The following is a 13,892-nucleotide window of genomic DNA, read 5'->3' as shown; positions in this document are numbered from 1 at the left end:
GCAGCAGCAGAGTTGGGCAGGCAGCCGCAGAGTTGGGCAGGCAGCAGCAGAGTTGGGTAGGCAGCCGCAGAGTTGGGTAGGCAGCCGCAGAGTTTGGCAGGCAGCCGCAGAGTTGGGCAGGCAGCCGCAGAGTTGGGCAGGCAGTCGCAGAGTTGGGTAGGCAGCCGCAGAGTTGGGCAGGCAACAGCAGAGTTGGGTAGGCAGCCGCAGAGTTTGGCAGGCAGCCACAGAGTTGGGCAGGGAGCAGCAGAGTTGGGTAGGCAGCCGCAGAGTTGGGCAGGCAGCTGCAGAATTGGGCAGGCAGCAGCAGAGTTGGGTAGGCAGCCGCAGAGTTGGGCAGGCAGCAGCAGAGTTGGGTAGGCAGCCGCAGAGTTTGGCAGGCAGCCACAGAGTTGGGCAGGGAGCAGCAGAGTTGGGTAGGCAGCCGCAGAGTTGGGCAGGCAGCAGCAGAGTTGGGTAGGCAGCCACAGAGTCGGGCAGGGAGCAGCAGAGTTGGGTAGGCAGCCGCAGAGTTGGGCAGGCAGCTGCAGAATTGGGCAGGCAGCAGCAGAGTTGGGTAGGCAGCCGCAGAGTTGGGCAGGCAGCCGAAGAGTTGTGCAGGCAGCCACAGAGTCGGGCATCGAGTTCGATAAGTCACCGCTGGGGCCTCTGTCAGCATCTAGGTACTGGCATCATGTGATGGTTTTGTTTAGATCATGGCAGAATCTGAAATATTATTATCAGCACCTTGATCCTGGACCCCTGTGGACAGGTTTTTCAACAGTGAGCACGGTGCATCCTGGGGCAGCAAAGGCAGACTCCCTCTAAGGGAAGGGCGCAGGTGCACACCAGCAGTGCCAGGATTCAAAGCACTCTGATTCGCTGAGCTAATCTCAGGGCTCCAATCAAGACGTTGATAGCAAGTGTGACTTCACTTTCATAAGTAAAAAACAGACATAAAATATATTTATGTGAAAAATAGTAAAATAGGTGTTCACAGGGCTGCTACTGTAGAATGTGTGTGCGGGTGGATGTTTTCCAATGTTACTGACACTTTACTGGTGCTACTGTACTACTGTGTGTCTGTGATTATGACTGGTGGATTTGCCATTAGGAAGATTGTCAAGTCCCATCCTCCACTTGCTGGAACTTGAAGACAGGTATTTGGGTTCTACAAATAGAGTGGAGGTTTGAGCTGATCATACTGGTTCGTAAAATGTAATACAACAGGCTGGGTAACTTTACTGCATGTCACAAACTTGGATCTTATCCCCTAGATTTCACTCCAGTACAGCTTTAATGGCAACTGGTATCACACCTGCGGCGGGACCCTGATCAGGACCAACTGGGTGATGACGGCTGCTCACTGCGTGGACAGGTAACCAACGGAGACAAGACAGGCAGGAAACCGATCTGTTCCTACAGCCACATGAGCTGTGGTTGGCTCCTTGGACCCACGGTGGGACAGAATCAACTTTCACAGGCGCCGTCCTGGTGTCTGGTGGACAGGCGATAAAATTATCACCACCGCTAAAACGGCGATAATGGGCTTGATAATATGCTCTATGGAATTCCAATTGAAGCCCATGTTAGATGTGAAGGACATCGAACCTGAGCTTCAATTGGAATACCATAGAGCATATTATCAAGCCCATTATCGCCCTTTTAGCTGCAGTTTTCTGCCGCTAAAACTGTGATAATTTTATCGCCTGTCTTGATAATATGCCCCTCTGTTTCTTTTCTACAGGAGACCACTCCCTGGTAAAGTAATTCTACCAAATGTTAGAAATGGGAAACAACCATTACACCGCAGCCATTACAACGCACTACCTTTACAACACAGTCATCAATGCAACATCCTTTACATGTCACTACAACACATGCCATTACAACGCATGCCACTACAACGCATGCCATTACAAGGCATACCATTACAACACATAGTTATTACCCCTACACTATACAACACTTACCCTACTGTTGCACTCACTGGAGTGTGAATAGTAATTGTTAACCCTACACTATCTAACACTTTCCCTACTGTTTCACTCACTGGAATTGGAATAGTAACTTTTACCCCTAAACTACCCAACACTCACAAAACTGTTTCCCTAAAAGTAACATGCATTGTAATGGTATGCGTTGTAATGGAATGCGTTGCAACTGTAGTTTCTAAAAATGCGTGGTGATGGCATGTGTTGTAAAATCATGCATTGTAATGGATGTTGCGATGTAAAAACTGCGTTGTGAAGGCTTGCATGGTAAATGTTTGCGTTGTAACGTGTCCTATTCATTAGAAACATCACTGTGCTGTTTTATACTGATGAAGCACCTTTGCCCTTTTCCACCAATCTGCATGCGTAGGCCTCTTACTGAATAGGCCTCGATTGGATGAGAATAGGATAGCTACATTGCTTTGTAAATAAAGAGGAAATCCACAAATACAGAATTTGTCTACTATTATTATTAGAATGGCTGATGTTATTCAGATATTTTATCACTAAAGGTTTGTGTTCATCAAAAGACCATACACTTCTGCCAACACCCCAACAAGCAGACAGAGGCACATATTCCCTCGGGTCCACCCTCACACAGTGCTTGCTCTTCACAGGGGGATTCAGCCTCCTCTGGGCGCCCTTAGCATGGCAGCTGGTGTGGTCCGGTGCTTCAAACGCCGACGGCACACCTTGTACCCGAGGTATATTCCATGCCCCGGGGAACTATTTTGTCCGACCCTGGGTGAAATGACTTTTTTTCTTCATTTACCTCATTCACTTTAAAACCAGAAGTAACCACAGTACGAACGCGGTTAGCTATCCAAGCACAAAGAAAAATAATGAAGATCTTGGCATTCATATTCTTAATACAAGATGAGTGCTGTGAAGAAGAGATATCAGAGTAAGAATGGGGCCAGTGGCCCGCGGGTGTGCTTGAAGTTACCCTGAGTCATACCTGGGGTAGGGAGTGGAGGGCTGTGCTTGTACCGCCGGTGATGAGCTGCAGGTGAACCCCAGCCTCAGCAGCAGGGCCTCAAGATGGCACTTCTTACGCTGCAGGAACTCCATCCTGTGCCCTTCGCGCTGAACACAAATCCCAGCAGATCAATGCAGCATTATTAGTGGATTTTCAGTGAGATTGGTGGAAATCAAAGATTTAAATACTGCTTCCGAAAGAGCATTTTCCAACATTAAGACTTTTTATGCAAAGAACTGTAAACGGACACATTTTTCTAACTCCACAAAGTGTAAAATGATAAACATTGCCCAGATCTGCAGACAGAAGAAAACTTTCCTCCCCACCAGGTCCAGGCCACTGGTGTATGCACTGGTCCGTGTGCGCGAGGGGTCCAGTCGTGCACACAGAGGAGGAACAGGGTCTAAATTCACACACGACGGAATCTCGACTTGGTGACTCAGTTCATTTGGGTTACAATGGGTGAGGAATTACAGGCTCACTTCAACATCCTCCTTTCCACAGCCACACCACAACCAGCACTAAACAAGACAGGCAGCTCCATGTTGAATAACACTACTACATGCAGAAGAACCAGTAGCCTCTACAGCAGAGTCTCAACTTTTAGCCAATCTCTACCAATGAGTAGAAATGATTCTTGTTGCCTTCTTGTTCCTCTACAGAAATATGGCCTACCGCGTGGTTGTGGGCGACCACAACTTTCAGGTGCACGAAGGTACTGAGCAGTACATCACCGTCTCCAAGCTCGGCAGCTACCCCATCTGGAACAGCAATGACCCTGCTGCTGGGTAAGACGCATGTATCTTCTAGCATTTGTACCACTTCACTAGAATCCTTTTTTCGCAGTATGGCACCAGAAGAGGCCGGTGTTTGAGACTAGGGGCGGGCGGGCGGGCGGGCGGTAGGCTGATGGCAGGGGGTGGGACCGAGGGAGGGGTCACGAAGGGACCCAGGGTAGACTGGGAGTCTGTGCCTGCTCTCACCAGCCCCAGCAATGCAGCTGGAGTTGCAAAGAGCTTCACTGCGCATGACGCTTTGGCCAGCCTGAGACCTTCATGTGCAGTGAAGAGAGTGCACTACCACCCCCCTCAGTGCTGTCACCTTCACCAAGTCCCTCCCCCAAGAGTCAGCAGGGAAGCAGAAATAACACGAGATTCGTTTTATTTTTCCTTTCCTTCTATTTTGGGCAGGGGGGCGGGTGACGCGCTTCCATCATAGCAGAGACGCGCGTCTCTTTCCATTCCTTGACCTTTGGAGTGTCACTAAATTGCTGACCTACATTAACATTCAATGGCATAGGTTACTTGTATGAGCTAACTTTAATGACTCCACATCCAGCCATTCAGGTGCCATCACTCAGCACTGCCTGCTGCACACATCATTATACGTCATCAGTAGGCGAGCATCATAGGTAGATTAAGAGCTTGACGCAAATTTATCTCCCCTTCTCCAGTAAAGACGAAGGGGGTGAGGATTTATTAGGAGACATTCTCTCATGGTGACCTCTTACCAAGTTAGCATTAGTGAGATACGTTTGTTTTAAGGTTCCCCTAAAGAAGGTGAGGCTGCTCTGCTGAGCAATGATCAAAACATGTCAGTTCGCTGTAATAACCAATCATCTTGCCCTTCAGATAGTTTGTCACATGGGGGCATATTTACAATAACTGGTGCATCCCTGCAAATCAGCAGGGATGCGCCAGTTATTGTGCGCCACAGCTCCGCCATCATGGATGCGCCGCATTTACAATGCGGCGCACCATGGGGCAAAAACGGCACAGATGCCGGACGCATCTGTGCCGTAAAAGTGACGCATTGTTGGAGTTGCGTCGCAAGCGCGACGCAGCTCCAGCAATGCTCTGGAGGCCCTATCTAGTTAATGCTGCGTCAATCCTTACGCCTGCTTCAGGCAGGCGCAGGGTTTTGACGCAGCATGGGCCTTAAAGTGACTGAGTGAAATCTTGTAGATTTCACTCAGCCACTTTTAGGAGGCGTTCCTGCGCCGGAACGCCCCCCCATGCGCAGGAACGCCTACATGTAGCGCAGGGCATTACAACGTGATGCATCTCCCAGATGCGTCACAATTGTAAGTACCCCCGCACCATGGAGCAGGATTTGCGCCGCCGCTGCTTCACAAAAGTAACGCAACGGCGGCGTAAATGAGGCGCAAGGAGCTTGTAAATCTGCCTCATGGTTTGTTTCTAATGAGCTAAACAGTGGGCAGGGGGTTACGCAGATGGGCATTACTTGCAGCTAGCAGTCACCCTGACTTTTCCACTGCTATACCTGGCACTGCCCTTCCTGCTACTGGCACAAGGGGCCATAAAAGCAGCAGTAGAATCAGAAAGTAAACTTTCAGAAGTTTTCTCTCCAGGCCTCTCCTCTAACCCCTTGAGCAGCACATAGCTGACTGCTCAGTACTAATGGTTGGGCAAGGGTTCCACGCTGTGATGTAAATGAGGCCAAAGGGTTTTTGATTTGTTTTTAGCCCATCATCAACGTTTCGACAAATTAATGTCTATGGCTGCATGCCCGAAAACTATGGCTTATCCTTGGGTATGTTGTAGCGGCTACAACATACCCAAGGACAATGTAGACGATTCCCATTGAAGGAGAAATTGGCTGGAATAGTTTGTATCTCCCGGTTAATGATGTTTTGTGTGGCTTTTAGCGGCTGGGCATTCTATGTCACATAGTACATTTCCTGTACTGTCTCCTTTCATTTCCTTCTGCTTCTAACTCGGGTGATCTTTTGCAGGTATGACATTGCTCTTCTGAAACTCTCTTGGGACGCTGTTCTGAACAGCTACGTGCAGCTTGGGCTTCTGCCGCCAGCTGGACAGGTCCTTTCCAACAACTATCCCTGCACCATCACCGGCTGGGGCATGACCACAAGTGAGTATTACTATTACCTGCCTCAGGTGCACCCAGCGGTATCTCAGGCTCAGGAAGCCTCTAGGAGATCACACTCTGGCTGATTTAATACGTGTTGGGGCAATACAGCACTGCACCCAAAGTTGCGATACTGGGTTGCATCAAAGGTTGTGAGAAAAACAGCACAATATCTAATAAGATATGATGCTTTTTTTCTCTCCCCCATCACTAGCTCACTTTAGGCTGCCATGTAACAACACCCCAACTTTGCACCATTGTGCAAAGGAGTGTGCATTCGGTAAAGCACTGGTTTTGTACTGGAAGATGAACATTCCACTGCAAAAACTATGCTTTAATAGTGCTGTCACTTTGTATGTGAGCTGTGCAGCGCAGCACACATGCAAGCTAAACAAATCTAGAGACTTTTCAAAGTTGACTCACTGTTAGGCATTTTTGGTGAAAATCCCTGCATACAATTGTTTGTAGATAAGGTTGTGTCAAAACCCATGTGTAGTTGCGTGGGAACGCCCATGCACACCCCTTTGATTCAAAGTAGCACAAAGGTGCACAAATTAGCACAGAGAGCTTTACTTTAGGCAACCTTCCCATGCAACCCATGATTCGCGCTTGAAAGTAAATCCTACCACAGTACTTTGTGCCAGGTTTGTGTCATTTTTATAATGCAAACCCAGCAGAAAATGTTAGTAAACCTGGGCCTTAGTACATAAATTCTGGGAAGCTGAGATGGGCAAGTATTCCCAGCAAAAATGAGAACTAGTTAGAAGTCGTTAGTTTCAACATTCTGTTACTTTTGCACTTGATTTCTTCTTCTTTGTTGAAAATTGGTGTCTCTACTAAGTGCACCACGACCTTCCTAGTCTGCAAAGATGTGGAATAAGATCCCCTATATACCAAACCCTCACATAAATACACTTCTTTAATCCACAGGCAGGAAATATCCTCTTCCAGTCCCCCCATCTGTGGGGTTTGCGTAGAAGCATTATGCCAAATATGGGATGCATACTCAGATCCGCTCAGACCCAGAACCACAGACAACACCCATTTGGTTTAAACTGGACCTCATTTACATTAAAGATTTTCATTATTATGGGAACATGATAACTGGGTATGTGCATCTGATTTGCTTCATGTTTTTTAGCCAGGACCCATGCAACCCTACTGATGTCCGAGTGAGCATCTAAAGAAAGTGTGAGGCCTTCTACCCGGGCACACATTCTTCCCATCTCCAGCTCATCCCTCTTGTCTTGAGATTTTCATTCATTACCATGGATGATGCGGGGCACCCTGCGGATGAGGAATGGACCATTCCCCCGCGTCCTAAGTGAACGAGCCTCAATCTGGCAAAACGAGACGAGTAGTGAAACTGTTCCATCTGCCCACGAATGCCCTGTCTAAACTGTGGATAACCCCACTGTGCTTGTGAAATAGAGACCTTTCTCTGAATTCCTCACTAATGAGAAAATTGATCACATTGAAGACACAATATAAGCATTAGACTTTTTTTTTTATTCTACAAAAAAATGACATTCAGGCTTTCTATTCATGTAAAGAACAGGAAGAGAACGTAGATTCACTTTGTAGAAAAAAACTGTACCCAGCATGCAAACAAGGAAGAAGGAACTAACACTAAGGGCAATAAGCAACCATATTTCTTTGCCTTTGTTGAAGTAATTGTACACTAGATCCCATGATATCTCACTGACAACAGTAGCAGGAGTGTCGCCCCACTTAAAAGTCCCCAAAGATGAAAAATAAAATGGTATTTAATTACCATTTTATTTTTTATCCCCCGAGGCGAGCGTCAGGATGGAGGTGGGCCGCTGATGAGTGACAGAAGCATGTCACTCAGCAGGGTGGACTGGTATGGCACTGTTTAAAGTGCACATGTCTTTTTGGCCAGCGTCCTACAAGTTGCTGCTTCTGGTTCCTGTGTTGAAAGAGGCGTTCCGGAGCGAGGACGTCGCTGAGTTCAGGTACATTTTATTTTTTAACCCCTTCCGTGCGGCCGCGATTCCCCCCGTGTGCGGCCGCGGAACGAACAGGGCTGAACCCCAGCCGTCATCCGCACACGAGCACCGTGGAGCGTGATGGCTGGGGTTCGTCACCAGCATGGAAGGGGTTAATATATATTATTTTCTGCTCGCACACGCCCAGCCCCCCTCCTCCCGTAGATGCACTGCTTAATTCAACTTCCCATTTATCTCTCCTGTGCTTCTGCACATATGATAGATGTTTTTGTCATATTTTATGATTAGTACATATAAAAACTCAAAACAGAGCAATGCACTGCCATGTCATTGGGGTTATGTCACATGTAATATCTTAGCATTTGGTTACATTTTTATTAGTACAGCCAGGGGATAATCACTGACAAACAGGCACTAGCCTTTATGGGGCCCATATGTATCTGCCTCCTCTATTCTTGGGGCAGGGGAAAGGTGATGAAAGTTGAGCAAATATATTCAAATCACACTTGTCTGTCTCAAAAGGGAGATACGGAGAGATCTGCAGTCAACTTCTAGAATTCTACAAATCATGGGTAATGAAAGACTTGCTCTGAATAAAGAGAAAAAGGCTATGTAATTGTACCTTCTCTTGCAGGCAATGGCCAGGTGTCTCCCACCCTTCAGCAGGCACCTCTTCCAGTTGTGGATTACATAACCTGTACAACCCCTACCTACTGGGGCACCATCGTCAAAACCATCATGGTGTGTGCTGGCGGAGACGGAGTGCACTCTGGATGTCAAGTAAGTACTGAATGTATCAACATAACATGGGTTGTGTGTGCTAGAAGTCTTCTAAGAAAAGGCTCTGATATCATGTATCCCATTGTTATAGTCTTCCTAAATGCTATTGACATGTTTCGATCGGTTAACTGCAAGGTTCTGATCTTACTTAGGATATGATCTTCTACAGTTCTACATATCCAATACCATAAAGAATTTGTAGGATTCTTTCTTTCATTTATTTAAGGACATTGCCTTCCTCAACCAGAACTCCAATTATTAAATTTACAAAGCGATAAATATAAATTTGCTTTTGTTGTGTTGAAATATTTATTACGCAATCGTCTTCTGTCTATGATCAACTGCAGTCAATAGACTCTTATTCATTTTAGTCCCCGTCCTGGAAATCTGAGTGCGTGTAATCTAAAAACCACTGGGTTGAATCATGGAATGCCATCTGAGCCTGTTATTTTTCGAAGAATGACAAAATGAGCACCACCATGTTGGGTCAAAACAATACCTGGTAGTTACAGCCTGACAAATATCAAAATAAATACTGCGGAGTGCCATAGTGATAGTAAACAATATACAAGTATGTGCTTCTTATCTCATTTATTTTGTTGGGGAGGCGAGACTAATGTGCACATGTCCTTAGGGCTAAATGCACAAATGGCCAAAATCTAGGATGCATGACCATCCTGAGGTTTTTTCCAATATTTGAACTGTTTGTTCTTGAGCATACCAGTACAGCTTTTATTGGTAAGAATTGTTTCCCCCTACAGGCAGTCAACGTGACAAATGAAAAGTATTACTATTTTACACAGCATTGTTCTCATGGGGCTGTTGTGGAAGATGGGGCATTTTCCCAAAAAGTTTAATGGGACAAAGAGTAAACTCATCTGTCTGTAGTCCAACAGCCAAGTCTATTATGTGACTGACAGTAAGGAAATGAGTAAAACCAAGTTGGGTAAAAACAATATGTGTTACTTAATGACCACATTAAATTAAAGATTAATTCGAAGACTTGCTATGTTAAAGCAAAATACACAGATATGTGCTTCTGTTGATGACTACATTTGCCTATTGCTGAATACTCAGATAAACATGTAAGCCATGATGTCCATTCTGAGTTTCCTCCAAGTAATCAAACTCTATTTCTTTTTCTTTGGTTTCAAAAAAGAATGCCAGTACACTTTCATTGATGGTATGGTTTTCTTTTCATCAATGCTGGGGTAATATGTGCACATTAAAGAATTACTTGTTTGATCGTTCATTGTCCTCAAAGAGCAATGGGGGTATTTTTCAAGAAGGTTTAGGGAGCCAAAGTGAGCCCCATTCTCAATGGGAATCCATGACATGACTGTAGGAGCATCTGTAATCTGCGAGAAATGTGAACATCTTTCAACCCATGAACTCAATATGCTCAACCATATTGTATCACTTGAATTTCATAACTATCTGTGTATTTGATTCTTAGGGAGATTCTGGTGGACCTCTTCACTGTGTTGTCAATGGTGCTAGCTACATCCATGGAATTACCAGCTTTGTGTCCTCCAGTGGATGCAACACAAAGAACAAGCCAACTGTGTTCACCAGGGTGTCAGCCTACATATCTTGGATGAACAACGTAAGTTTGAAACAGAAGACTCAAGTTGATTAGCTCACTGTGGCATCAAAGAATTAGACCTGATCATAACTGAAGAGAGATGAGGGCTAGTGGCTAGTTTGGGGGATGTGAAACAAGGAAATCAACAGTCTTGATTATAATCCTGGAGGCAGCATTTGACCAAGTTGTGTTATCCTGGGCAAATCAAATAATTTTCTGGCACATCTTTTGCATTACCTTTATTCCAGTTTATAGAGCTAACCATTAGGTTGGATGTTATGACTTGAAGGGAAAAAATGGGTTAAAAAGAAACAAACTCTGGGATATAAAAGGGTTCTTAATATAAAAAAGCAGAAATTACAGAGAGGAAAAACAAATAGCCAGCAAAGATCGTTTTACTTAAAGAATCTAAAAATAATAATAGGACTCACAGCTTCTTCTAGAATAAATTTTGTTTCACTAGTCACACATTCATAAATTAGAATTACATTTTTTTTTAATAAATTCTTACCTGAATTACCTTAATTTTGTTATTATGCTTGGTAGACATTAGGTCCTGATTCTTGGAGATTTTGGAATCCTAACATCTGAGCTGTTGTTTTGGCAAATGCTATGTTTGCACGTATTCATATAGCTTTTCAGGTAGCATGAACAGAATGCTGCACAGTGCAAGGCTGTGTAACAGTGTAAGGAGGGAAGTGAGGTTAGGTTAGTTCAGCAGAGAAACACAACAGATCTTATGCCCTGTAGGTAGGCAGGAGGTGGCGAGCAAGCTGCCACCTTGTCAATAAACGCTGGAGCAGTCGGGCTTCACTGCGGCAGTTACTAAGAGCTTCAGGACAAAGTGTATGATGCCTTTGCATCTATGAGCGACACAATTATAATTTGCTGATAAATGCCCTCCTTTTCTTTTAGGTCATGAACACAAACTAAATGCAATCAAAGTCTGAGACGTGCTAGTGACTCCTCTGGATACTTGGGTCTGGCTTATCGGATGTTCCAACATGTTTGGATTACTGTGTACTAGTGAGAGATATGTATAGCTCTCAGTAATAATTATAATTAGGCTGTCCTGTTTTCAGTTTCTATTTTTGGTAAAATCTGGTGTTTTATTTTTGTTTTTTTAGATACCTTAAAAAAACAGTGGTTATCAGTGGTTACACATTTTCGAGCCATTAAAAACAACAGAAACAGTGTTTTCCGGTGTTTATGAAATTTTAATTTAATTTTAATTATTGCTTGCTTTCTGTTCTGATAGTGCTTGTGTCTAGATAGCGTGTGCACAGGGTATGTGAGGTCCAAATCCATTTTACTCCATCAGAATGGACTATAAAGTCAATAGCACTCTTCTTTAACTCTGAAGATTATAAAGATGCTTTCAGCATACCGTCAAGCAAGTGACAAGGATCTCTTACAGGGAAGCACTTCAGCTCAGGTATTTTGACAGGCCATCATACATCTTTTTCATCTACATAGCTGAATTACTACAAATACAAACAATATAACTCCAATCTTTATTGAACTTGGTAGGAACTTTTTTCAGTAGCATTCCAAGTGACACTCCATTCCATGATTTACCAAACATCTGGTGCCATGTTTTCACCACTATCTCAGATGGTTAGTGTCAGCATTCTTTTCACATATACCTGTCACTTCATCTTGCATTGAATTTTTAAAGCCTGGGGTGTTTGGCAATTCACTTACAATCAATACAAACTTGCTAGAAAAGGGGGCTGATATATCAAAGGATTTCACCCCTTCTCTGTCTGTGGGTAAATGTGATGGCACATATTAGGAAATATTCTGATGAAACCAGCCATTTTACCTATCATTGAAATCGAATGTAGCCAAAATATCAAATAGGATTGTGATATTTCCCCATTCTCTACAGTTTATAAAATAACTAAATAAGACCCAAAACATGATTCTAAACACTGCATCTTTAGATCAAAGACTACAAGCTGAAAAAAGCAGAAGGAAGAAGAGACACTGTTTTAGTTACATGCCTGAACAACAAAACTCAATCAGAATAATGTTAGTCGAGTTTTTCTCGATGCTACCTTGTATAACAAAGTGACATTGCATTGGCCCTTTCAGGAAGAAATAAAAATTACTCTTTCACTCATCTTTTCCTTTCTTTGAATGACACTTAGTATGTGGTTGTAAACGTGTTTTTTCAGTGTTTATATGTTCACACCGGTGAAGGCAATTTTCCTTTTGGTGGGGTTTTATCAGTTAATATAGGTTTAAACCTAAAACCAGATACCCTAATTATAATAAAGTGACAGACTCAGATGAATGTCTTCTCTCATTCCTTGTCCAGCTGCTCTTGGTGCTATTAATTAGTCCCTATGCAGTAGGCCCATAAAACATCTAAGAAGATACCGTTTAAGTATAGTCAAACTCAGAAGCTATCTAATTTTCTTCAATTACCAACATAAATTAGCTTACCAGATCGATACGGAAACTAAAATTAGGATACTTACAAAACTATATGACCTTAAAACATCTAGCGGAATACCAAATAAGACTAATGCAGTCTGTTTATATTGTGTCTCCTTTCTCTTCCGCTACAAAAATACATTTTATCATTCTTCTGATATCCCCTCAAGGTAGAATTATGGGCAGTGGTTAGTTTGTAAAAAAATAAGTGCAGCCCATTTTCCTGTTAGTGCCGCCTAAAACAGAACCAACTACTAACCATGAAAGTGGGAAAAGGATGTGGCATAATGGCCAGAGGTGCTGGCTTTAGAGCTAGGGAACCAGGTTCCAGTCTCGGCGTTGGCTCAACATCCTGTGATTCTGGGCAAATCGAAATCCCCCCTTGGCTACCATAAATAAATGTGTCCTTTACTGGTGCTCATGAATGGTGCTGAGCACCGAAAACCACCAGCTCAAATTAAGCACTGTCCATTGGGCTGCATTATGGATAGAGTGCACTCTCCGACTCTACGCTGTGGTCCATATGCTGGCAGCAGAGCGTGACAGAGCGCCTTATCACAGTAAATGCACTGTTCCCTCTGCAGGTGCACACCCATCATTGTGCTGGGCCAGCTCCTTAGTCTAAGACGAAGTGGATGCTTAAAGCTGCTGGTCCGCATTTCACTGGTCAGGGGGCAGCAAACGTTCTGGCTTTCAGAGGGGGGCAGACATCTCTTAAAAGATTTCCATACCCCACTGAACTGCAGTAAAGCATGTACAGCATTCTGAAGCATAAACAATGGATCTTGTTTGAAGCGTCAGGGTGGAATACATATAACCTCAGCACTTAGCATTGTAAATTTCCATTAAGTATGTTACGTTCTGATTTCATATTCGTTATATAGCAATAGATTGTGTTTTCTGCTTCATTTTTTCCTTTACTCTATACATACATTCAGAAACGTGGGCTTTCAACAGACTTTCCCAGTCATAAAAGACGGATGAGTTGCTTGACAATTCACCTACGTGGTTAGTAGTAGTGAAAGCTGAGCTTTTATGTAACACTAGCCAGGTGATACTTTGAATGCTTTTTATTCACCATGGCACAGGGCTTCATGTAAACAACGCAGAGAAGACCGGCTGTGGTCACTTGGCCAATCCACTCAAGTTCTAGTTCAATTTGAGCGTGTGGAGTCTAATCACACAGTTTCAACAACTTTCTAACAGCTTTTGTTGTGACTACATTTATCTGAGTGTTTAGTCTTTCAAGAAAGTCGGAGACCCATAAGATAGTA

At 44.0% G+C, this 13,892-nt stretch overlaps 1 protein-coding gene across 1 annotated transcript in view; it reads left to right on the top strand.

Annotated features, from left to right (window-relative positions):
• Positions 1–12,301, top strand: part of LOC144791554 (chymotrypsin-like elastase family member 1) — a 30,402-nt gene extending 18,101 nt beyond the window's left edge. The window contains exons 3-8 of the mRNA XM_078666272.1: positions 1,257–1,357; positions 3,615–3,740; positions 5,708–5,844; positions 8,446–8,591; positions 10,048–10,197; positions 11,092–12,301. Coding sequence (XP_078522398.1) covers positions 1,257–1,357; positions 3,615–3,740; positions 5,708–5,844; positions 8,446–8,591; positions 10,048–10,197; positions 11,092–11,109 — 678 coding nt within the window. The 3' untranslated portion in view covers positions 11,110–12,301. The remainder of the gene's footprint in view (positions 1–1,256; positions 1,358–3,614; positions 3,741–5,707; positions 5,845–8,445; positions 8,592–10,047; positions 10,198–11,091) is intronic.
• The last annotated feature ends 1,591 nt before the right edge of the window (positions 12,302–13,892 follow it).

The sequence above is a fragment of the Lissotriton helveticus genome, chromosome 11, assembly GCF_964261635.1.
Source record: "Lissotriton helveticus chromosome 11, aLisHel1.1, whole genome shotgun sequence".
NCBI classification, from domain to species: Eukaryota; Metazoa; Chordata; class Amphibia; order Caudata; family Salamandridae; genus Lissotriton; species Lissotriton helveticus.
Note: the sequence above shows the minus strand (reverse complement) of the source record. Positions and strands in the feature narration are given on the sequence as shown.